The sequence below is a fragment of the Amborella trichopoda genome, chromosome 2, assembly GCF_054954075.1.
Source record: "Amborella trichopoda isolate Santa Cruz 75 chromosome 2, AtrichopodaSantaCruz75HAP2 v2.0, whole genome shotgun sequence".
In the NCBI taxonomy this organism is placed as follows: Eukaryota; Viridiplantae; Streptophyta; class Magnoliopsida; order Amborellales; family Amborellaceae; genus Amborella; species Amborella trichopoda.
This window is the reverse complement of record NC_142337.1, coordinates 56,335,456-56,361,174: the sequence shown is the minus strand read 5'-3', so window position 1 is coordinate 56,361,174 and position 25,719 is coordinate 56,335,456. Positions and strand designations below refer to the sequence as shown.

Below are 25,719 nucleotides of genomic sequence, written 5' to 3'. Positions count from 1 at the left end.
TCTTTTTGGAAGTTCAGAAGTACACACATATGCACACTCGCGCGCAAGTGCACATGCACATATGTATATGTGTGTCTGTGTGTGTAGATAGAGAGAGAGAGGGGGTGAGAGAGAAAAGGGGGGGGGGGGGGCGGGGTAGGGGGGGGGTGGAGGGGAGGGGAGGGGAGGGGAGGGGGGAAGGACATACCCGGGCAGTGAAAAATCTCCCAGGTCTTAACCTTATGCTCCATTTCATTTCTTTAACCTCTGGCCTCCTATGTAACCAAGTTTTAAATGTGACCCTAGTTTCTCCTTGTCCACAGAAGCCATCAAATGCTTCACTTCCAAGATATGCTGCGAAAGCAATCAACCGAAAGTAGCGCTCCAAATACTCAGCACCACGATTTAAAGCAAGCCTCCTGACCCTTGGTTCTACATGTTGCTGATTAAAGACCTTCCTGTACTGAAGAACAGCTTCACGTATGTTTTGCATTGCTGAACATCTATCAATTATGGCATCCAGAGCCTCCCTACTTTCAACTCCATTATCAAACAACCTTGTTACTTTTCTCAATAACAAGATATCATCAATTCCATAAGTGTGATGCGCCTCTTGTCCACCTTCGGCCCTTGAATGTGCAGTTGAAGCTTCTGCACTTTCAGTTCCTGCTTCATCACTACTTGAAAAGCCGCTTCCTAACTCATCGGTGGATATATCTAGATGTTGCAACGTAAGGGGTCTTCCATGATCAATTCGAAGTTTGACAAGGCAAGCTATTACGGTACCTGTTGTTGTTCGTCCCCTTCCCATCTGTAGTTTAACATGATGAATAGGATCTTAAATACAATTTTTTGGTCGGGTACAAAAAGTTGACTTCCCTATAGTTATTGCACAATAGATGACTGGAAACATATCAAGCACCATAGGAAGAACGTGAAATAAAAGTTCTACCTGGCAGTTGAAAACAAAAGCAGTATTACTGGAAGCAGAGGCAATATTTAAGGCCAGCGAGTCAAAATCAGAACTTTGGGGAGCTTTACCATCAGTTACAGGAATACGAGCATACTTCAAGGGGAAACCCTCAGATTCCAAGCATCTATAGACCTCCAAAGGTGTCTGAACACCTCCTGCATTTACATGTTCCCAAGCATCAAATATTTGGCCATCATTAGTTTCATGAATGACCATTATGGCACCAGAATAGCGTTCTGCCTCCCTTAAAATGTCCTCTTTCAAGCGCGCTTCCATCTTTTCCACTCTCTCACAATCTATTCCCTGAAATCACATGTTTTAAGAGATCATTAAGTTAGAAGAATTTTGAAATCTATCTCCAAATTAAAAATCACACATGAATTATTTATCATTGAAGTTTACAAAAACACAAAAAACCTGCCATCCAGTAATGAACAAAGCCAAGGTAGAGAGTTTTTTTAGGGTATCAATTATTTATGTGACACTCTGCTCAGCGCAAAGTGGCCAAATACATCTAAACTGCAAAAGATAGTAACCTAGATAAAAAACTATTATAACAAACTCTTGAAAACTGAAAAGCATAGAAAAAGAAAGTACAAACACCATAACAAGCTGTGCAATGAAGAACCAAAAATACTGCAACAAGGTCTATTGTGAATACACTTATTGTTTATAACATACCGTGTACTCCAACATATTTTTGTATGGCCTTTCCACCTCACGAAGGACAAACGGTTTTCCATTAATGTAAACAACTGGTTCTTCTCTCATATTTTGCCATAAAACTGGGCGACCCCCTTGAGAACCTCCTATTCTTTGAAGAACAGCATGTATGCCATCAATGGCTGGGTTGGCAACACCATAAACAGGAAATCCAGGAACTTCCCTGAAATTTGGCGCACCATCCACTCTTTCTGGTAGAGTTGCACTTTGGCAACCTGGACAGTGATCACTTTTCAAAACAGTTTGCCTTCCAAGAACTTCTCCATTCCTCATAGCTGCAACAGTATCCATGTCAAGTGGACGACCATCGACAGATGCTGCGATTTTCATTAAAGATGGCTCTGCACTTGCATAACCCAAAGCGCCCATTGGATCCCTCCTAAGCAATCTGAAAAGCCAACAAATACAAATAACTTCAACAAAGATATAACTCATAATTTATACCACAATGAACCATGACTAGATTAAAAACTAGATGACTGCAATTTAGTCTTAACATTTCACAATGATAGGACAAAGTGCACAGAGAAGTACCCCTGCTAAGATACCATAAACACTCAAATAACTGATCGTTGATGATAAAAAGGACCAGTTTCAATGATATGTAGTACTAAATGTGCAAGGAACCCTCACAAATTACGGTTAGGTGCATGTTTTGGTTAGATAGGAGATTAACTATAAAATAAGAAATTTGGCTAAACCCTCAAAATATTATAAGAAATTTTACTACGGTTCAGTTCAATATATGGTTTCATATTACGCAACAAAGAATGTGTGAAAAAGTAAAAAACTATTGTGCATATCCCTTCATGTATGTAATTAAAGTTGGGATACTGTCATATGAAATAAATAGAGTACAACATAGGCAGCCAATAACAATGCGATGCATTTAATAAACACTCACAAAATTAAACCTTAATTAACTAAAGAGGAGGGATAATGGTCAATCAACAGGCTAACATGTAGTATCAGTGATTAAAAGACAGACTCAGGTAGGGACTCGCTGGGGTCCCAACCCCAAGTCCCTTGGTCTGACTCGAGGAAGTCCTAGCTCTTAGCTTCTCACCTTCTCCTTGATTTTGTACAAGGTCATCTGTCTGTGGGTTGCCTTACGTTTATGTTTTTTGTATAGAGCTCCCATTTTTTGCGAACCTTACTTTCTGTAAAGAGCACCCAGCCTGTGGGATGCTTATTTTTTGGATGCATGTAATTTTCCTCGCCTCAATAGATGGTAACAGATTTTTTTAAAAGAAAAAATCACTAAAAAAGGGAAGACTTGGGAGATCCTGGCGTTTTTCTTCCTTGAATCACTTGGATCCTGATCTGGGCTAACTATGATGAGTCCTGAGTCGGCCAGGGAATTTTTTAATCACTGTGTAGAATCCAAGAGCCAAGTTTGTGAGTTCTGTTGTGCCTTCATTGAGCAATCTCACTATTCTAACGGCTGGATAAGATACAGTCAAATAAAAAAAGCTTTCTGCCTTTCCCTGATTAAAACTAAGCTAAACATGACATAATAAATTTACAAAGTCACACTTAGAATAATAAATAATAGTGTGCAGAGTCAAAAATAAGCGACTGTTCAAAACATATAATTCAAAAATAACTGAAGTTGTTAAAAAATTCTCATACATGGATATTTACCTACGAAGTATGCTATAAAGTTCAGGCCTAGCTCTCATCCAGTCTGCAAAAGTGCCTTGACTAGATGGACTAGGTCGAAGGGCTGCTCTTTCTGTATGAATATAAACAGCAAAACAAATAAGGAAGTAGTAACGCTCCAAGTACTCAACAAAAAAAGAAAGTGATGCCTCCCTCTTCATCTCATCAGCTTGACGCAGGATATTATTCCGGTAAGTAGCGATAGCTTCTCGTAAGTTCTGTCCAAAAGTCAAAAATAAAAAAATTAACAAATTGCATGCCCACTCCTGCATATACTTAATTATTTCGCAAAGCTGAAAGATTGAATTAAGCTTAAGTAAAAACAAAGAGAAGTTTGGGTACAAATTTATGCAGAACGCATAACTCAGGATGATGTTCGTATAAATGATATAGGCAGGTCATCAGACCTGCATGGTGGAACATTTGTCAATGACCTTATCCACTTGTCTTTTGCCCTCAACTCCTCCCTGGAAAAATAACATTGTTGAGTTACATCTCTGATCTAGAATCAACATAACTTAGAACAAGAAATAGAATGAAAATGATAGATCACCTCTAAGACTCGAATCAAGCTTCTTATGACGGTATATTCACCTCTACGCATCGCTTCCTCAGAATTGGGCATTTCATCACTCACGTCAGCTTTGGCATCCAAAACTTTTCCAATAGAATTTGTCCTAGGAATAGCTGTTTTCCATAAACAATTAGGCACATGACGAGGCGACTGCTAATAACAACTAGAAGAAAATATCACCTAAGTTGAAATTTCTGTAGGCTAGCCTATGAAATTGAATCAACATAATAAAGTAGAGTATGAACACACATTATGTTTCTCCAAAGCTTAAAACAAGCAACGCATTACTAAAACTGAAAGATACGCTAATAGCATCTCTCAATAGTGCAAATCAGGAGAGAGCCATATTCCATATTCAAATTTTCTACAATGAAGATAATGATCGGTTAACCAGAAACACTTCAAAAAAAATGTTGTCGCCCAAATCAGCCCTAATGACCATGGAATTCAGAAGGTCAATAGGGTTTGTACAAATTAGAAGCGAAAGGTTACAAACCATATCAAGGTCCAGACATATAATTATGTAGAAGGACAAATCTGGTTTTGCATAACCCTAACATTAAGATATCCCCAGTTCTGACAGGTTTAGACATGTAATATTGAGTCAAGGAAGAAATCCCTAAGGTTAGTAACTAGTTCAATTAAATGCACATCCAATCCCCTCTGCGGGTGAGCCAGGCTTATGGTGCTGGGAGCACTGATACCATACTTGAATTTGTTAAATTTAGCCATGCAAACGTATAGGTAGCCCTTTAATGGGACAGGTTAAGATTTTCATATGTCGTGTTAAATTTGAGAAACTAATCAATTCTCCTTATCCCTTTTGTAACTTAAAGATAAAACCCATGTGTACACAAATTGTAGAACATAACTAAAATGCCACTTAAGCTAACAAACAATAGTGCATAAAGAATGATATACAATTACCCGGAGTGAAGTACAAATACAACAGATATTAGTGTATTCAAATACATACAAATATCAGCATATACTTATGTCTACTTACAAGATAACTACTAAAATATATAAGGAGGGAACTTGATTTGTATTTAATGCATAGGGTATGAATCTTTTGTACTAAAGGCATATCAAGCTTGTATGCAGTTACTCTCACGTGAATAAGAAGGTCATCTAATCGATCGATGGATATCATGACTACTCACAATAAAGAGCGATAAGAAACATCTAAATAAAACCAACTTGGAGGCAAAAAATTTGTCAATATAAGGTAAGTTGCTCATGGAAAAAGATAAACGAGGTTACCCGATGACCCAATACGATTAAGGTAGACCAGGGTCGCAATCACCATTCCTGTAGTGGTCCGACCACGCCCCATTTGACAATTAAAAATTATTTCTGTATTTAAATCTGATTGAGAAATTTTATACACCTACAAAAAAATTATCATCAAAAAAAATAATAGGGAAAAAAGAATTTATTTAGCTATGAATAGTAATTAAAAAAAAATACAAAAAGGCACTGAGATTTCCATTATAAATGAGACAACCCACTAAAGGTGTGCATTGTGGTCCAACACCCAAACATATTTCCACAAAAAACATCGTTATGACATTAAACATAAGAATAATACACAAAACCTTTTGTCAATAATTGTCATCATAAAAATGATGATAATGTGACACCAAAAGAGAGAAAATTGGTCAAACCAAAGACTTGGAAGACTAGGGAAACCAACCAAAATATCAAAATCTCGCTCTTTGGGAGATTTTTCATCTGTGATAGGAACACGCCCAAAATCAACATGGTAACCTTCCACCTGTAGCTCTTCGTAAACCTATAATGCAAAAGAATCATGGGTCACAAAATCAACGAAGGTGAATGTAAATTCAGTGATAATGAAGCACCTCTCAAAGTAGAAATGAGCATAAAAAAGTACACCTCCAAAGGCGTCTTAACCGAATCTTGGGCAACTGGCTCCCACTGGTCCACCATCTGGCCGTCCAGCAGTTCATCAGTTACAAGGATCTTATTTCCATATCTGCTAAAAAGGAGTATGAATTGAATTGGCTATTATAAAGGATGAAGATGATAAATATCCCTTAATGCGTTAAGACAATAATAGGAAGATATATTGTCATGAGACATGAGTACCGTGCAGCTTCTTGTATTATATCTTCTTTCAAACGAGCCTCCATTTGCTCAACCCTAACCCTGTCGATTCCCTAGTTTAATAAGGAAAATGCATTTTCAAATGAATTGATATCAAAATTAAAAGCAAAATAAAAGTTCATGTAATAAGTAGATCGACTTTATGACAAGAAGAGTTTAATATGGATACACTACATTTTATTTATTTTTAAGGAATTGGAACTTTGTATTAAGTATAATAATTACAATACACAGGGTGATGCATTTGATTAAATACGTGATTTTAAATTCATAAAACCCCTTAGCGAAAGCCATCACTCTTCATGTGGAACGAATTCAAACATAATGCAAAAGTTAGACTCACTAATAATCACAGACTGCATCTCATCATAAATTATATCAAAAGCCAAAAGGGATTGCATCTACCATAAAACTACAAACAAGAATCATGGTTCAAACAACCACACATCATTCCCACAAATAAATTCACGAGAAATACTCTTCTCAGCTTCATAAGTTATTTCATATCGAGAAGACCATATCCATGTTGGTTTCCATGATTCCAAACTTCCCTAGTAGATTGTCAATTGTCTTGTGTTGTCATGTGTATTAGTGTTGGGATTTGTGGCTATTAAAGCCCTTAGCAGTTGATTATTGATTAATAGCTAGTGTATGCCCACGTATAAGAGTGGAACCTGCACCTTGGGCTGGATACAAGGTAGCAATAATCCCTGGATGCATTACCGTGGTGGGCTTACAAGTTGCCCCAGTTGAGGTTCAGATCAGCACAGTGGCGGATTGTTAGCCAAGAGCGAACCTAGAAAATCCTATGTGACAGGATGGTGGCTTGTGAGGACAAGGACGAGAAGCCTCGACACTGCATCCTGCACAGCATATGCACTGCTGCCTGTGCTTTCTTTGGTCCAATGGTGGATCGGTAATATGCATGTACTGGAGAGTACCCTGAACACTAGAAGAGTGTGTGTCTAGAGACTCTAGACACAATGTCCACTTTGGACCAGACTTCTCCTTGGAGGGCGCACATCTACACAACGGTTTCTCTCAAGTCTTAGCTAGTTTTGATAGGCCAATCATGAGACCCTTGCATGGGAGACATCTGGGTCATAGGCCTATTGAGTTGGTTTGAGGTTTAGGTTGTAATTATAGGATGGATATGGAGCACGTGATTAGGAGTTGATCGCGTTGCTAGCACACTATACACTCCCTTTAAGGTTCTTTCCAAAAGCCTTTTTACGAGTTTTCAAGGAAAATAAAGTATCTTTAATTTTCTCTAATCACCTTATTTTTGGTATTTTGAAATTATTTTTTTAAGGGAATTTATGAAAAAAAAATTTATTTTGATCAAGGAGCATTCTAGAATTAGACTTTTTTTGTTTATCGAGAAAACCATCCATGGGGATTTTTTAAATCATGCAAGGCTATTAGTATGAGCTGTTTGAGAGAATCTTGAGGCTCATGTCAGAGGGTATAGAGTCTTGTGTGGACTCCACTAATCATGGGGAGACACATAGCTCAAAATCTTGATAAAATGTGCCCTTGGTGTTGTGTGCTCCATAGGAGAGTTTCTAGACGGTTTTAGTTCCAAGATTCCCTTGATTTCCATTATTTTCATGATTTCCTAAAAGGTGACTAGAAGATGAAATCAAAAGTAATTACGATTTATTTTGAAAAGATTTTGGAAATCTTTTGAAAAGATTTTGAGTTCAAGATAGATTCAGTGATCTAGTAGATATCTAATTAGAGTGGGAGATCTACAAGGATTTCAATAGAGTGATGAGGTCTATCCAAATTTAAGGATAATAGTGTCACCCTCAGATTCATTACGGCTAACCAAGGATGGATGACCAATACTAAGCCACTCTCACTTTTTAGATTGGCTGCAGCTGTAGCCTTTCAAGGCCTCGACACCACTATTTTCTTAAGGTTCTTGATCACAGCGGGAGTGGACAAGAAAATCCTGACTTGCTGGATCATTGTGAGCTGGAATCCAGAATTGGTGTCCATAGAGTCACAAAAAACCCAGAACACAAGGAATGCTTATAAGGGACAATAAGCCGAAAGGATTGAGGGTTATCCCCAGTCAAAGTGATTGAGAATACCTCATAATTGTGTGATAGCTAGGGCATATTTCTAAGCATATATGACAATTTCCAACTATTATAGAGAATTATGTGTGTGTTATGGACCATTATGAGCTCGAGTATTGTTATGTGCCCTGTGTGAGAAAACTATCTGAGAGGACATGGGCTAAATCCTTGACCTCAAGTCATCACACAAGATGTGCATATACAGTCACAAATGGAAAGCCACTCTTTCACAAAAGTGCAAATCATTGGGGATGAATATGAAGTCCAGTACAATTCCTTAACCCAACCACCTATTGGGTTGACTTGATGAGCCAAATATGAGAGCTTGCTAGAGACAGTGGATCATTGATGCAAATTGAATTAAGAAAACTAATTTATTTCAAACTTTATTTTACTATTAGGGTTATGGTTGTAATTTGTAGGTTTGGTTGGCTAATTTTTGTATTAAGGCATGAGGGGACTAAAGGGGAAGTTATATAATGAATAGGAGATAGGATAGCCATTTCCATAAGTGGAGATGATGTAGCTAAGGAAAGGGGGTAAAAGTGGTTAAAGTGAAGGGAAAGAAGATCTACATCATTCTTGGGATGGGAGTAATGGGATTTGTTGACTTAGAGCCAAAAAGGGATTTGTGTGACTTGGGATAGATTTTAATTATTCTTGGGATGAGAGTTATGGGATTTGTTCACTTAGACAGCGAAGGGATTTGTGTGACTTGGGATAATTTGAATCATTCTTGGGAAGTTATAGGATTTTTTTACTTAGAGGGGAAAGCATTTTTGGGATGGCAATTAGTGAGATTTGTTGACTTAAGGGAAAGCATTTTTGGGATCGGAGTTAATAGGATTTATTGACTTAGAGGGGAAAGCATTCTTGGGATGAGAGTTAGTGGGATTTGTTGACTAAAAAGATTTGTATGACTTATGGCTTTATGGGACACGAAAGTCAAAGATAAAGAGAGTGTTTATGGAGCATATATTGAAGAGATAGGCTTATGTTAGGGACTTGGAAATTTTTTTGTAGAGAGTTTATTTTTCTAAACAAAGAAAGACGCTCTTCTCATCTTGGCTCAACTTACAACCACTTATTTCCTTCATTATTGTCAAGTTTTTGCTTGTTTAAGATCGAAAGAAGATTGGATTCAATTCCCAGCCTCCTTTCGCATCATTTGGTATCAGAGCACGGTTCAAAATTTAGCAACTACGATGATTAGTCCTAGAGGTCGCAACTGTAGGAATGCCAAGTAGGACCAAATATACAAAAAAATCAACAACTTGACTGAGATGGTTGAAAAGTTGTTGCAAAACGAAAGTTTGCAACAGCACATATTGAACAAGATGAGATCTACGGTGCTAGATCCATATTGTGCGAGTTCTTGTGGAGATCAGTAAAGCGTAAGTCTGAGTGGGAACAACTTAATGTTATGTTTGATCGCACTTATGGGTTCGATGCACAAGAGCATCGACAGGCGCAGGAATGCAGAGAACAGTTGGGTAACCAACAACCCAAAGCTGATGTGACTGGCGTAGGGGAGCAGATAGAAATCAGTGTAGAGATGAGCAAAGAAAGGATTTTACCACATCCACATCCACCCCTGGAGCAGGATCATTCTAGGCTAGAAGACTAACACCTCCAACCTAAGGAGTTTCTATCCCTAACATAAAACTGCAACCTGAACATCATAGAACTAAACAAACAAAGGCATGCAATTTCTGGATAAAAGAAAATCCTAAATTTATCAATGGAGAGCTCAATGCATTGAAAGATACAAAAACCCTTAAATTTGATGAGAAAAGGGTAGATATATTTGTAGATCAATTTGCTTAAAAGAAGAGATAATTGGGGATATGATTAACATTTTTATTCATGAAGTATGGAGGATTCTAAACCTGATAATAAAGAAATTCAGCATTGTATCAATCAAAAGGAAATGTTAATTTTTAACATTATTCTGTTGGAAACGATATTGAATTGGCAAGTGGAGGAAACGATGTTGAATTGGCAAGTGGATCACTCCTAATAGACAAGGAAGAGAAACCCCATAACTGTAATCAAAGGGGATTTAGAATTGGATGTGAAAGTAAAGTTAGTCGTTCCTGATCAAAGCAAAGTATTGATGGTTAGACATGCACCATCTTTGTTGTCACTGAGTGAGGAGATTCCACCCAAGTCTTCCAAATAGGAGGGTGTGGCTCTACTCTCTATGTGACAACCTATAGAGGAAAGTGATGTTGATGACAATACTAGTAAGGGAATTGTTTCTGTTAATCTATTTTCTGAATTTTATGGGCCACAGGAGGTGCATACCAAGGAACTAAAGGTGTTTCCAACTTGGGTTCTTAACAATAGCCTTGACATAAGTAATGTCCACTTTGAAGTTGATAATGTTGTCCTTAATGGTAAAAGAAAGGCTAAGCCATTGTTTTGTTTTGAGTTGAAGATTCCAATCTCAACTCATGAATTATGAGTTGAAAGAAACTATGGGCTAAATGTAGGAATCTTGATCCACTTCAAAATTCATGGCCATATTTTCCCAGGTTTCTTTGATAATGGGTCACAATGCTTGAGGGAAGATTGAGGCCCATGCTTTTCATTTTTCGTGTTCTACTCTTATTAGTGTTTACACATTTGATTGGTGCAACAGAGGTATGGAAAGCATAAGAGCCATTATGCAAATCCATGCTAAAGTTTTGAGGTGTGAATTCATTAGTGGCCCTCGCATTGCCAATGCACTTTTTTCACCCCATTGCAAAGTTATTGAGCTCATTATTGCAAACTTGATGCTTTTCCATGAATTACAAAGATAATGATTTTTTTTTAGATAGTTTTGATCAAAGCTCTCAAGAAGGTATGGGCCACAGCATCTTGAATTTCTTTCTTCTTGTGCTTCGTCGTGATTTTAGACCATATGATTTTGCCCTCCCTGTTTTTAACAGTGCATGCATGTTCTTGAACTCCACAGATTCAGCCTTGAGTGTTCAAGTTCATGGGTTAAGTGTTAAATGGGGCTTAGATTTAGGTGATTTTATGGGGAATTCTTTTATTGCACTTTGTGTCGGCTTTGGTTCGTTAAGGAATGCACATTTTTCTTTTAAGAATTGGCAAGATAAAGATGTTCTTAGATGGGGCTTTATGATAGGAGCTTGTACCATCAAAGTTCATGGAGAAAAAGATCTGAATTTTGTTTCAAATTTTATGGGCTTACGCTTGACATTGAGTGAGCGGACTTTTGCTAACTCCTTGTTGGCATGCACAACTCTTGCCATTCTTGAACATGTAAAGTAAGCCCATGCTGTCATGTTGAATGTGATACCTCAAGCGGGGTTTGAATTAGATAAGGAAGACAAGCATGTAGGCATAAACCTCAGTTGTAGTTTCATTGATATTTTGCACCTTACTTTCAGTTGTGAGGCCATACTTTTCTTCCTTGCTCTTAAAGGAAGTAACCAACAGAGCCTTGAAGCAGTCATAGCAATTTCCAAGTTCTTGGGCACACCAGATGAAGTATTTATCAAGCTTGGCAATGTTTGGAGCTATGCAATAGCAGTTTTGCCATTAGCTAAGGGCATCCTTGTCAAACATAATAAACCTCACTTCTTGGAAGATTTTTGGGAATCGTAAAGTTTGCAACTTATGCTGAAATCATGAAGTCAGTTAGTATTTGCTTATTTCCATGCCAATTCTTTCAAGACAAGCCATGGTACAAAGACTCTTTCAATTAGGAATCAAAATTCTTTGTTGGGAAATAATTCTTCTTCTTCATCAAGGGTAGTCAATTTTGAAGTCTCAGTCAGTAATGCCTTGCCCACCATATATGTCGAACGGATGACCATTGGAGGTGCATCCTAGTTATTCAGCCTCATGCCTAACAAAGAATAATTGCGTGGAGAGGTAGGGCTTTACCATCAGCTAAGGGAGGATGATGATACAACAGTAAAAACTCGAGATCAATTTTTTCGACCCTGGGGAGGATGATGCAAATTAAATTTAGAAAATTGACTTATTTCAAACTTTATTTTACTTTATTTTTTCTATTAGGGGTATGACTGTAATTTTTTATTTTTGTTGGCTGATTTTTGTATTTAAGGTATGAGGGGACTAAATGGGAATTTATTTAATGAATAGGGGGTAGGATAGCCATTTCTATATTTTCATTGGTGGGGATGATGTAGATAAGGAAAGGGGGTAAAAGTGGTTAACGTGAAGGGAAAGAAAATCTACATCATTCTTGGGATGGGAGTTATCGGATTTGTTGACTTAAAGAAGGGATTTGTGTGACTTGGGATAGATTTGGATCATTTTTTGGATGGGAATTATGGGATTTGTTGACTAAGAGAGTGAAAGGGAATTGCGTAACTTAGGATAGATTTTAATCATTCTTGGGATAGACGTTATGGGATTTGTTGACTTAGAGGGGAAAACATTATTGGGATGGGGAGCTAGTGGGATTTGTTGACTTGGAAAGCATTCTGGTATGGAAGTTAGTGGGATTTGGGAATTGTTGACTTAGAGACGAAAGCATGATTGAGGTAGGAGTTAGTAGGATTTGTTGATTTAAGGGATTTATATAACTTATAGGTTTATGGGGCACAGGAGTAAAAGATAGAAATAGTGTTTATGGGGCATATATTGAAGAGATAGGCTTTATGTTAGGGGACTTGGTAATTTTTTTGTAGAGAGTTTATTTTCAAAAAAGATGAAAAAAGATTTTCTCATCCTTGGCTCGATCTACAGCCACTTATTTCCTCCATTATTGCCGATGTTCTTGCGTTTTTTAGATCAAAAGAAGACTAAATTTAATTCCCGGGCTCCTTTTGCATCGGTCATTGGTCTTTTGGGGTGGCACAGACCTAGTAGCCTGGAACTAGGTTTAGCAAAGTAGAACCTAGAGAAGATCTAAAAATAGAGATAAATGCAAAAACCAGAGATAAAAGAAGGAGCATTTGTTGCCCTAGGGTTTGAATAAAGTCCATAACAAGATGCTTCATTACACTTGAAGGCATGAGTACATCTCTTATATACGAAAACCCTAAATAAGGCAATCATATTCATCCAACTACTCTAATCATGGCAATTTATTATAAAAGACTTTTCAGTGAATAAAAAAGCATAAAAACTCTAGTAATTACTACTTCTGCTACTAAGTAAATAAAATGACTCAAAAAATAAATAAAAAACATAAAAGGACAAAATTAATGGCTATTTTGCTCATATGTGGTTCCTCTTGTAAACTTTAATCTTGTCTCTCTTATCTAGATAGTCGAGAGCAGTATTCTGAGATGTATCAGTCCCCCCTTCCTCAAAAGAATTCACTCTCGAATTCGGCGACTCGTCGTTGGAGGTATCACCACAATATCGAATGAGATGCCTAACATTAAAACATCTAAAGTGCAAATATGGCAGGGAAACTTCAATTGTAAGCATTGTCATTAATCTTCTGCACCACTTCACACAGTCCAATCTTGCGCTGGCTTAGAATAACATAGCCTAGAACCATGAACAAGTATAGAAGCGAATAGTCTTTAATCACTTCTAATTATACGTCCTCGGACATATCCATTCAAAATAACTTTGTACGAAATCTCACCTCTATGAAATGTAAGATTGAGCATTGGATCTACCAAAAGGAGATTGCCAATCTTTCAATGAATTAATGAGAGTGCAATATTAGTGCAAAGATCATAGACCCATGTTTCATAGCTTTAGTATAGGACTGCATAACAGCTCCTTATGCAAATTGAATTTAGAAAAGTAATTTATTTCAAACTTTTTTTTCTATTACGGGAATGATTATAATTTTTTATTTTTGTTGGCTAATTTTTGTACTAACGGCATGAGGGGACTAAAGGGGACTTTATTTAATGCATAGGGGGTAGGATAGCCATTTCTATATTTTCATAGGTGGGGATGATGTAGATAAGGGAAGGGGGTAAACATAGTTAACATGAAGGGAAAGAAGATCTACATCATTATTGGGATCGGGGTATGGGATTTGTTGGCTTAGAGAAAGGGATTTTGTTATTTGGGATAGATTTGAATCATTCTTGGGATGGTAGTTATAGAATTTGTTGACTTGGAGAGAGAGGGATTTGTGTGACTTGGGATAGATTTAAATCAGTCTTGGGATGGGAGTTATGGGATTGGTTGACTTAGAAGGGAAAGCATTCTTGAGATGACAGTTAGTGGGAATTGTTGACTTATGAGAGAGCATTCTTGGGATGGAAATTAGTGGGATTTGTTGACTTAAGAGGGGAAAGCATTCTTGGGATGGGGGTTAGTCGGATTTATTGACTTAAGGGATTTGTATGACTTATGGGTTCATGGGGCACAAGAGCCAAAGATAGAGAGACTGTTTATGGGGCATATATTGAAGTGATAGGCTTTTGTAAGGGGACTTGGTAATTTTTTTGTTAATTTTTTTATAGAGAGTTTATTTTCATAAAAGAAAAAATAAGTTCTTCTCATCCTTGACTCTATTTACAGCCACTTATTTCCTCCATTATTGTCAAGTTTTTTCTTGTTTAAGATTGAAAGAAGACCAGATTTAACTTCCCGGGCTCCTTTCGCATCAGCTTCCATATTCTCCAATCATCCACTACGATATTTTGATGTAACAATACCAGCAAGAGTATATTGAGAAGACCAAAACCCATAATTGTTCATCTCTGGGAAACATTGCAACATTGCAACTCAACCTTAAAGATATACAATTCAAAATAACTAGAGATCATTGTTTCCAGGTTATGGGGCATTTTATATACGTCTTATCCACCATGTTTTGTTTCCAGGTTATGGCGCATTTTTATATACATCTTATCCACTATCTTTTGTGCAAATTGAAAACTAACATTGCTGCGATGCAAGTGTGCAACATTATTAATCAAAACCATACCTTCGGAAAACTGTTGTCTTAGAATGCAAAAAGAACTTTGAACTCTGAGGCTTGCTCTTGCTAAATCTTTTGAGGTCAGATGTAAATATTAGGTTCATTAGGTTTACGTTTCGAGGGAAGATGGTATGGAATAGATTTGGTTCTTTCATCAAAGCAAAGAACCAACTCAGCTTGAGTTCTCTCACAGAGAATGATTTCAGCAACCCTTTGGTGAGCGTCACGGCATCACCTATATTAGACTCACCGGCTGAGAGTTTAGGAGAAAATACCATGAACTCTTTGGTGTGAACCTTACATGATACCCTTAATTCAGATAAAACTCGAAGAAGAAGAACATCATCAACACCTCCATCGAAACCATTCTCCTCGCTACTTTCTCTGAAGACTAAGAAACCGGTTACCTCCAATCAATGTTCAAAAAGGTGGAGGCGGCTGCCTAGGCGGCCAAGGGACTGGGCCACGTAGGCAGGTGCCGAAACACAAAGGCGACCCTAAGGGAAGGGTTTAGGGTGGGGTCCATATGTTGTTTTGTGTGTGTTTTGTGAGTGTGTGCATGTATGTATTTGGTGTGTGTGCATGCATACGTATGTGTGTGCGTGAGGTCTGGGTCCATGTGTATCTTTGTGTGTGTATGTGTGTGTGTGTGTGTGTGTGTGTGTGTGTGTGAGAGAGAGAGAGAGAGACCATGCATCAAACACTTGGAGTCCACCTTCTACTTCTTTTCTCAAATGTAGAGAGAGCACATGGACCTGAGAGAGAGAGAGAGAAGGGCAAGACCAGACCTTATTTTTGTTTGGGTGAATTTGAAAAAAAAAATTTCTTTTTTTCTTTTTTCCTTTAAGGGATGGCACTAGGTGGGCGCCCAAACCGCCTAGGCGCCTACCTTAGGCGTGCCCGCCCAAAGCCTAGGTGGTTTGTTGACCAAGCGGCCGAATTTTTCTTCACTGCCTCCAATATTTTGGTAACAACTCCTTGACATCCACCATGCTCTTCATCAAGAATAGGAACATCCACAAAATCCTCTCCAATGGTAGGATCTTTTTCTTAATCCTCTTTACGGATTGGATCACCATCAAAGCTATGATCACCGACTTCTTTCTTAATACCCAAATCTTGATCTAGGTACTTGTCAAAGGCTGGTGGTAAGTCCCAATCCCTAATGTGCTGATCTTGAAAACCATTTGATAATAACAAAGTACCTCCATGCTTGTCCTCAAATAGACGTCCATGACACTTTGGGACCTCATCCTCGATACCGGTTTCTCACCTCCTACTACCCTATCCATACGCTCAGCTACCTATCTCCTTAGAGCATGATCATGAAGCGATTTATGGATTCCTCATCTGCCTCGATATCATCCTCCAAAGACAAGGCTTCCATTTATGCCCAAGCACAGAGCTAGGGTTTTTACCAATCACCTCAGATCTCAAATCCCTTCTCGTGAAGTAGCAGTAAAGGCTTCTACGGTTGCTGCTTTCCCTCCTCTTCCTCTGCATGGAGGCATGGTTGTTAATCTGAGGCACAAAAATCGATGTTGCAGTACTGTCCCTACAATGCTAAGTATTGCCCGTATAGTGATTTAGTACCATTCCAATGATCAGTGCGCCATCGATCTGGTAACCGGGTGTCGATTGTGCTAAGTACTATGGGGGTGATCCTCAGCAAAGTTCAGATTGAGTCTTCCCAACTTTTCTTATTTATTTTCAGTTTTAATTCTTAGTTTATTTGTATTTGGATTCCTATTTGAATTAAGATTCTTAATTGACTTAGAATTCCACTTTTAATTAAGTTTAGTAATGAATAAAGTTCCTTTTTTCTTTAAGTTAGTAAGAGGTAAGATACATAGGGTGTATTTGGGTTTTATTTTCTGCTTCCACTGTATAATTCGGTATTATAAGTATAATAACTCAGTTGTTAAAAAAATAAAACGCGAAAAATTTTTAATTTACACTCAAGGAATCCTACATAATCACTACTTTCATATGCTAGTCCCTTGCATATATTTTCCTCTTTAGCATCTTCAATGTATTATGAGAAATAAAGAAGACTGGAAGATTAAAATTTCACTAGCCTAATGCCTTTAATTAACATTAGCCTAATAGAATGACAGTGTGTCTCAATATGCTTCATGCTGTCAAGTAAGATTACCCTAATAAAATGACCTCATCTCAATATGCTTCACCCTGTTGTGGAACACAGGATTACAAACAGTTCCATGATTACAAGCAATACAACCAGCTTCTGTCATCTCCATCAGACTCCATGAAAAGCCGCTCAAAATAAGATCTGAAACTCAGGTCATACTGGAATTTATCAAAGCCAAACCATCTCACTAATGGCAGTGAACCAAGTTCCGAACTCTGACTCTGCACTGCCAAACTAAACCAGATGGGAAGGTACACTCCTTGATAAATAACAGAGACCTTAAAGTTAGAAATTAATTATATGCCGAGACTAGACAGCCTTAGAACTATATCAAGACCAATATTCCTTTTACACAATCACACACATGTCCTCATACAATACATAGTGGATAACAACAATACATGTACCATATTATCATACAATATATTAACCAATTAACATTCCCCGGTAGACCAAGAGGACCCACAGGAAGGTTAGCCAAACCTTCCTCAAGCATGCTTCATTCAACCAGATTAGTTCAACCTTGGAAAACAGACATATGTTTTAAGTATTTGCACATACATATAGGAACATACACAAATGCATATACATACACGTGGACAAGTAACATGTGTCCATTGTATGTTAAATTTTCTGTGCGTGTGGCACACTGATTTTCATGCCTATCAATAGAAGGAGAATCTAGAAGCCCAGCAAGACAACCCTCTTCTCATAAAGATCTTATACTAAAGCCCCAATCTTACTTCAAATTCCATCAAAAGCATTTTCTAGATCTTTGAACATCTCCAACCATGAATTTGTTGATAATAGAGTGGTTCCACAACTATTAAGATGGACTCCTTTGACAGAATTCCCATATTATCTTGAATCACACAAGAGAGTCCCATATTTGCTCAAGTTCTGCCCACAACAAAAAATCATGCCCTATTGACACCACCACCTTTGGTCAGGTGCGCTAACAAATCCACAATCAAGAGAGCCTGCTCTTTCAAACCAAACAAAAAGAAAAGGACAGAGGGAAAGATAAGAAGTCAAATATTTCTATATTAAACCCCTGTGCTAATGATGTAGCAAACCATTTCTTCTACCAACCATACCTCCCAAAAGCACAAAAACCTCACCCGACTTTCTACACTTCCGAAATTGAGTCAGAGTTCAAAAGCTTTGCAAAAACCCAGGTGGGTTTTCGAATTTTGCAAAGTGTTACAGAAAAAAAAAAAAAAAAAACACGTGTCCATGGGTGGATTCGAACCTAGCTTGTTGCCAAGCCATACCACACTCCTATCACACCACTAATTTAAATGACAAAACACAATAATATATGCATAAACAGAAAAGTTGGGGATCAAGGAATTTGTCAGTTACAAAACTCTGCAACAGGCCAAGTCAAGTTGAAGCAACGAGTTTGTCCAAGTTGAAAATGAGTTTGTAATCACTGCGTGGAAGCAAAAGCTTGAACAGGCACCAACATAAATGTCACAAGCGCTCACAACACCATGGAAATCCATAAATTTTAGGGTAAAAAGACCAAAAAGAATAAGCTAGCATAAATTAAACTTTTCAACTATATTACGGAAATATGATAATCAAGTACATCATAGCATGCACATTAAATAGAACAGTAATCATGCATTATATAACAACATAGCAAGAACATATAGTTCCTTTAAGAGATTAAAAAAAATCCTATTGGACTACCAGTTTCTATGAAGTGCTCAATATAACAAACCGTGTACTCAAGATTGGAGAATGGTCTTTCTATGTCGCGCAAAACAAAAGGGCGCCCATTAATGTACACCACCTGTTTATTAGAAAATAACTTTAGAAAGGGAACTCATAAGATCTAAATAGGCTGAAATGTAAATATACAAAATTAGTATACAGGACAGCCATGAAAACAATAACATATCAATCTAATTAAGAAATACTCCGTCTGCAATGCCTCACAAAAATTTCAAACACGATAGAAAGAAAACTGAAGGCTTACTGGTTCCTCACGAAGGTTATGCCACAGCACTCTTGTTTTCTTCCCATCCTTCTGTGCTCCAATATGATCGAGTACATTTCGAATTCCATCAATGGTTGGAATGGCTACACCATGAACAGGTAATGAACCCGCCTAATACCGGTCACAACAAAACAAACTATAAATAAATAAAAATTCATGGGTTTAAAGTTCAAAAGACAAATGACAATGTAAAAGCACAAATACTCGTGCATGAATAAAGTCAATCTGTATATGGAATGTTATATAAAAAAGGAAGTACAATGACATACTTTATCTTAGTTTGTGCATAGTTGTTTGAGAAAGAGTGCAATGAAATTGACTTTGAAAGGGACAAATGCAACAGAGTTTCACCTCTCAATATAACCCCGAGCATGAATATCAATACATATTTCAGTCAAAATGTCGTATGCACACCAACAAAACCCTTCAATTTATGAGAAGAATGAATACTGGAATTTTCAACTTTTCATTCCACTCACGAAATGGCAGCATTTTGTAAGTGTCCGCACACCTACTTGGGTTATGATATGGCACCAGAAGGTACTGACTCCAACCTTCAATGCGCTGTCACCCAAAATTTCTCCCTTACAGCAGCAATCCATGTTGTTGGGCAGCATGCAATCAAGACTTAACAGATCTGAACACATAAGAGTGCAATTCCAATTTTGTATCCAACTATTTATAAATTGCATGTGCCTAAAAATAGCAGCAAAACAAAAAGCTTCAACAATAGTAGGAACAATAATGGCACTAAGTTATGCGATTGGATTGGTAGAATTTGTCCACCTTGAAGGTAGTCTGAGACCTCTTGGTGTATCTCATGTCACAGGTTATAGCTAAGATAGACAAACTTTCATTATTGGCATGACCCTTTTAGTGTCCTAGGGGTATAAAGTTATTTGATATTGTTAATCACACTTCAATTATACAGTCCTTAATGCGATGAAGAAATAAACTTTCTCTCTCATGGTATCAAGATCGTGGGATCCATGTAACAGCAATTTCTCTCCAATATCTAGTCATGGACAAAACAATCTTACGTTTTTCTTAAGGTAGGTAAAGGTTTAGTCCCATCATTTGTATGAAGAGGACTTGGTTTTTTGGGCATCTTTTAGGCATCATTTGGAGGTGCAATTAATGCAGTCCCACTGAATATGCGTAACAATACATTCGTAGTCCTAGGGACAACGTTGTCATGCCCATTTCCTGTTGGGCTAACATGTCACCAACTAATGTTTACATACTATTTGGAGAGGGGGCCCCTTCCTCTCTCCATCCTTATCCATGGATTAATGGAGGCCACAACAATCGTGTTAGTGATTTTAAAATGTGACGCTCCCAAACACAGCCTAAATGGCCAAAATCAACCAAGAAGGCTAACATATGTGCAGCGTAAAGGCTGAATGGTATTACTCGTCCCATGAATAACCTATCCACAAAAACGTAACTCAGGTGAATCTTGATCAACCCATCCAAATTAAACAGATGTTCTTCATAACTCGCTCGGGTTACATTGTGCCAGGCTACGGCACAAATACTGTTATCGAGGTATTATTGGAAGGAACTTAGAGGATCCTTTTTCGGATTGGCATCACATTCAATTAATGATCTTTGAACAATCTTTCTAACTCACAAGTAGGCACAATAAATAGGTATAAAGGGATGCCAAGCTAGCATTTCCAAAATCAGAATGACCAAAACATGCATCTCATACGACATCGTCATAGCCAAGATATCCACATCAACATTTGCCTCCCTTTTAAGAAGACTAAAGGTCACAACGGGAAACATTATGATGTCTTCTATACATATAATTTCCACCGTCATAATGGGGGATCCGTCACAGGACACTTTATGGCATTAAGGTTATCTCCTTCAACAATTACTGCGCCTCTACACAAAAGCAAATGTTTAAAACTACCAGGCACACATTTTCCTCCACACCCAACAGCTAGGACAAAAAAAAAAGGGTCCTATCCTATCATTTGCATTCCTCTCACAACGTCATCAATCTGCCACACAACCCCTCCTCCCCCCTCCCCCTGGGTTGGGAAGAACATGAATTACCTTTGGAGTGCTCCCATCAAGAAAATAAAATTAAATTCAAGCATCAAAAGAAAAAAAAAATCAGCATATAAGAAATGGTTGCGTAATAAATTCAACTATGATAAACGATATTTATCAAGGAAAGTAAGAAATAAATATTTATTTAAAATTTTAAGTAATCAATATATTAATTATTCAACCTTCTAAGTCACATGAATATCCATTGTCTCCGTTTATTTTTTACGTAAGATAATATGTAAGTTATCCATGTACATCAATATAGATTTCTTTTTTATTTTGAACACGTAACAATCAAGATTCCAAAGATGAATGCTGGAAATGTTAAAATTAAAAAAGACCATACTTTTTGCAAAATGTTTCCACATTCCACCAACTTATCAACCTAGTATGTGTTCCTCTTATTAGCTAACTTACCCAATATTTTCCTTTTGTTTAGGTATGATACAGGGCATGTCATATGACAACGCACGAACAATAAGGATTTTCTAAGTATATTTCCCTACATTTATTGTGATTGTTATTCTGATATTACTTGCTATGAACCATAAATAATGTGATAATATCAACTGGTTGAAATAACAGTATTTCACAGGCATTTACCTAAAAAGAAAAAATTATGTTATAAACATATTCCCACTGATAATTGCGACTAAACTGCTACTAGCCAAGTCCACTCTTTGGATGGGCAAGTTTGGTTGGCTCAACCAAATCCAGAGGGCAGTCAGAAAGTTTAGAAACCCTCTGGTCTATACATCCACTTGTTCGACCAGAAACTATATTTAGAAACTTTTCGAAATGAATCCAGTCAACTCAACTTCTAAAACATTCCACAATCAAAATAGACAATTAACATCAATTAACATTATAATGGATTACCTATAAGCCTCTCCTCTTGCCCTATAGAAATCCCAGAGAGCAAACTGTCTAAATAAAAACACATCCCAAAATGTCCGACAGTGAACGCGTTCTTATTAAACACCTAAAACCCAATATAGGAAGGTACCTAATTTTGGAAGATCTAGGTTATTTATGAGTCCAAGACGACTACATGTCTAAGTTGAAATCCTAACTTTTGTATCATGAACATTCAACAGAAAAGAGAATGGGGTTGTGGTTGGGGCATCAGTGGTTACGGGGGTGCATGCCTCAATATAATGCCCCACCTCCATTCCCACTGTTAACACCTTAAAAAAGAAAAAATAAATAAATAAATAAAAGAAAAGAAAGTTTCAAGGCCTCAGAAAATTCACATAACACCTTAGCCAGTCAGTTGTTATGACATCCTTCAACCATACACATGTGAATTCTTATACTCCGGAAAATGACGATGCGACAAATAATGCCAAGTTCCACCAAACAAAGAGAAAATGAAATAGATTCATGTTAATCGTAAGGTCAATTATTTTTACTCATCAGGCTGGGGAAAATGTGTGCCAAAAGCTGGCATCAGACTACTGTGGGGATAACAAACAACAGTTAAATTAATTGAAAGTGGAACCAGTGTTTTAAAGCAACAACTCCAGCTCCAACTCGCCAAGGTCTTGAGCTTGAGTCAGCCATAGAATTGGCCGAGTTGGAAGTATGACTTGACCAATTCTCCCTGAAAATAACAAAGGGGACCCTAGTCCCAGGGGACACGCCTGATTTTTGGGCTTCTCCCTCTGGAAGAAGCAGGGTCCTGCTCTGGCCACCTCAGGCAAGTCCAGGACTGCGTGGCGATTTTTAAGTTGCTGAGTGGAACCATCGCTTTATCCAAAGAGGTAGAAGTTTAAGATTCTTCAAAAAAATCCCAGTATATATCAGAAAAGTAATGCTCAGTGGAATGCTGTCAATCACTACACCGAAGCCCCAAAAACAATTATTTTCTGAGGACATTGAGCAGTTCAACATTCAGACACATAAAAAGAAAAGAAATCACTACATCAAAAAGAAATTATATTACATTTGCAACCCTTAAAAAGATGATCTCTCTTTCCAATGAAACCCTATGCAGTTTAAATTCTTGATCAATGACCTCGCACCCACTTCAATTTCCTTTAGCTCTTCATTTCCATTTCTCCATAGTTGAGCAATATCATCGTGAACTACCACAGCAAGGGCCAAACATTACAAAGCAAAGTTCACCCCAAGAAAACTGCACCAGGTCATTCTAGTGGCATACTTGCAGTTAAAATAACAAGAAACAAATCCAACAGAGCTGGACCAGTCATGAGAAAAACCAATCACTTCCCAATCATAGGTTAACTATAACCAAGAAAACCCACCTTTTATTGGAAGGTTAACTAACAGGAAAAGTAAAAGAAAGGATGAGGAATGCAGCACAAAAAAGAAAGCAATGCGTTATGAATACCGATACAGTAGCCATAGGGTCATTAGGAAAAATTCAACTCATCAAAAACCAAATTATCCTCACCTGTCTATAATTGGGTGCACCTTCGATATGGGGTTGCAACCGTTTGTTTTGGCACCCAGGAAAGTGGTCACTCTTCAATATTGTCTTCTTACCCAACACCAAACCGCCTCGGTAGTTCATCACATGTTCAGGCTCTTTCGGACTCGACATCTTCATTGAACCCCAATCCTGGATAACTATTGACTTTCTGGTTCTAAATCTCTTGCATGGTACGAATACGATACCATATGACAAGCTAATCATCAAGCCTCATCCTGAAAACAAGAGACGCGTTCCAGCAAAATTCCAAGAAACTGTTTGAACAGAACAGAAAAACTACCCCGTTTGAGATATGTGATAAGAGGTGAGTATTAAACTAATAAATGGATAAATACAGCTAGTATATAGGTCCTTTTTTTTAGAAGCACATGTGCAACGAGTGTAACAATCGAGTACTGAGAAAATAAAATAAGAAAAGACGGCTGGTGACAAAGAAAGTATATTCTTTGGTGGGATAAGTAAAGGACCATTTCTACCGGCCTTTTGACCACCAGATAGTCAGGTAAAAGGTCAATGACTGAGATAAGTTATATGAACAGTAAATGCCCAGTAAGAGAGAGGCAATGGTAATTGCCAAAAGGAAATTATTTCCATAAATTAGCACAATTTGAGAAACTTTAATTTACTCATGCATGGCAGATAGAAGAAGCATTTCCCATGAGCAAGATTTAGAAAGAAAAGCAAAAGAAAAGGGAACCCATATCGAACTAAGTTTGAACTGGGTGATTTCCATTTTCCATCCATCTCAAAATTCTTAAGAGTGAGGCATTTCCAAATATTCTCCCATGAAGCTCAAAATTCTTAAGAGAAAGATGCATTCCCAAATATTCTCCTTGAAGCTTGGAGAGAGAAGTTTATAACTGGCCGGAAAAGAATATCAACCTAGATAAATCTGCTCCTTTTTTTCCATACCTCCATTACCACAGCTCCATATTAGAAACCCAATTCCTGAAATTTTCCAATAAATACTGCAAAGATCCTGCATCCAAAATAAACCAAAAGAAATTAAAAATAAAATCAAGTTTTACTATATTTAGTTAATGCGTTTAGGATTGTTTCAAGAAAAAGGCACTCAACGAAGTTATGTTCATGAATTATTAATAATGCTCCCACTCCATTACAACATTTTCCCTCAAGAAGTCACTTAATGCATGTTATACACAAGAACACAATAGAATAAGCCTAAGAAACAAGAGAACTATGTTCAATTACAAAACTTTCCCACGCACAAGACCTATCTTAGAAAAGTTGCAGAAAATCACCAGTATGAAGTTTATTCACTGTCATGAGCCAAAGAAATGCACAAAATAGACTCAAAATAAACAAGGAAAATGCATTTGGTAGATAAAATTCATGCACGCACAAAAACGAAGCTTCAGCATGACAAATTGAAACAAATAAAAGAAACCACGCGCTTCCATTGCTTTAACATATATTTTCATAAAATCATTTACTCGTGTTTTTTTTATTTACAAGGTGCGGGAAATCACAGTTATTAAATATTAGTTATGGGATTACAGAAAATGTAATTGCATTCTATCAAAACAAACCCGGGAAAATGCAAAATTAAAGCACATATTAAACTCCACACCAAAAATCTCCCTTCCTTCAACAAATTTCCAAATAACACCCCATTTCTAGGGTTTTCCACAAAATTGCAGACCACCGCTACTCCTAAACCATATCAAACAGTTCACCACGGCTTAACCAAGGCAAAATCAACAAACGCCATCTTTGGCTGCCATTAAAATTCCCATACACAATCATCATCACACTGCCAAAATTTCCTCCATCAAAATACATTTAGACTTCCCATAACAATCCTGTATACCTCTAGTCAGGATCCTCAACCATCCAAAACAGCTTTTAGCCCTCTAACCTCTCTAGAGAAACGCCTGCAACCGTTTTACAGAAGAACTTAAGTTGGTTAAACCACAAACCCTAATTAGTAGATCAAATAAAGAGGAAACTACAGAGGAAAGAAGACAAGCTCTAAAAGGAAAGCTTTAATGGCGGCTCAGAGACT

General features: G+C 37.5%; 1 protein-coding gene across 15 annotated transcripts in view; it reads right to left on the bottom strand.

Moving 5' to 3' along the window:
• Positions 1–25,719, bottom strand: part of LOC18431367 (metal ion-binding protein) — a 31,888-nt gene that overhangs the window by 6,000 nt on the left and 169 nt on the right. For 2 of the 15 annotated variants that reach the window (XR_016049712.1, XM_006841492.4), the window contains exons 1-15: positions 25,525–25,712; positions 24,606–24,672; positions 23,655–23,947; positions 19,154–19,285; positions 18,896–18,967; positions 6,024–6,094; positions 5,811–5,910; positions 5,608–5,706; positions 5,175–5,301; positions 3,891–4,024; positions 3,745–3,804; positions 3,320–3,555; positions 1,634–2,063; positions 932–1,255; positions 188–790 (exon numbers count right to left, since the gene is read on the bottom strand). Coding sequence is in view for 10 of the 15 variants with exons in the window: in XM_006841492.4 (XP_006841555.2) it covers positions 188–790; positions 932–1,255; positions 1,634–2,063; positions 3,320–3,555; positions 3,745–3,804; positions 3,891–4,024; positions 5,175–5,301; positions 5,608–5,706; positions 5,811–5,910; positions 6,024–6,094; positions 18,896–18,967; positions 19,154–19,285; positions 23,655–23,897 (2,631 nt within the window). In the remaining 5 variants the exon portion in view is untranslated. Of the gene's footprint in view, positions 1–187; positions 1,256–1,633; positions 2,064–3,319; positions 3,556–3,744; positions 3,805–3,890; positions 4,025–5,174; positions 5,302–5,607; positions 5,707–5,810; positions 5,911–6,023; positions 6,095–18,895; positions 18,968–19,153; positions 19,286–23,654; positions 24,128–24,575; positions 24,673–25,243; positions 25,467–25,524; positions 25,713–25,719 lie in introns of those variants that run through there. The other 13 variants (XR_016049715.1, XR_016049716.1, XM_088858747.1 and 10 more) reach the window with 12 other exon arrangements.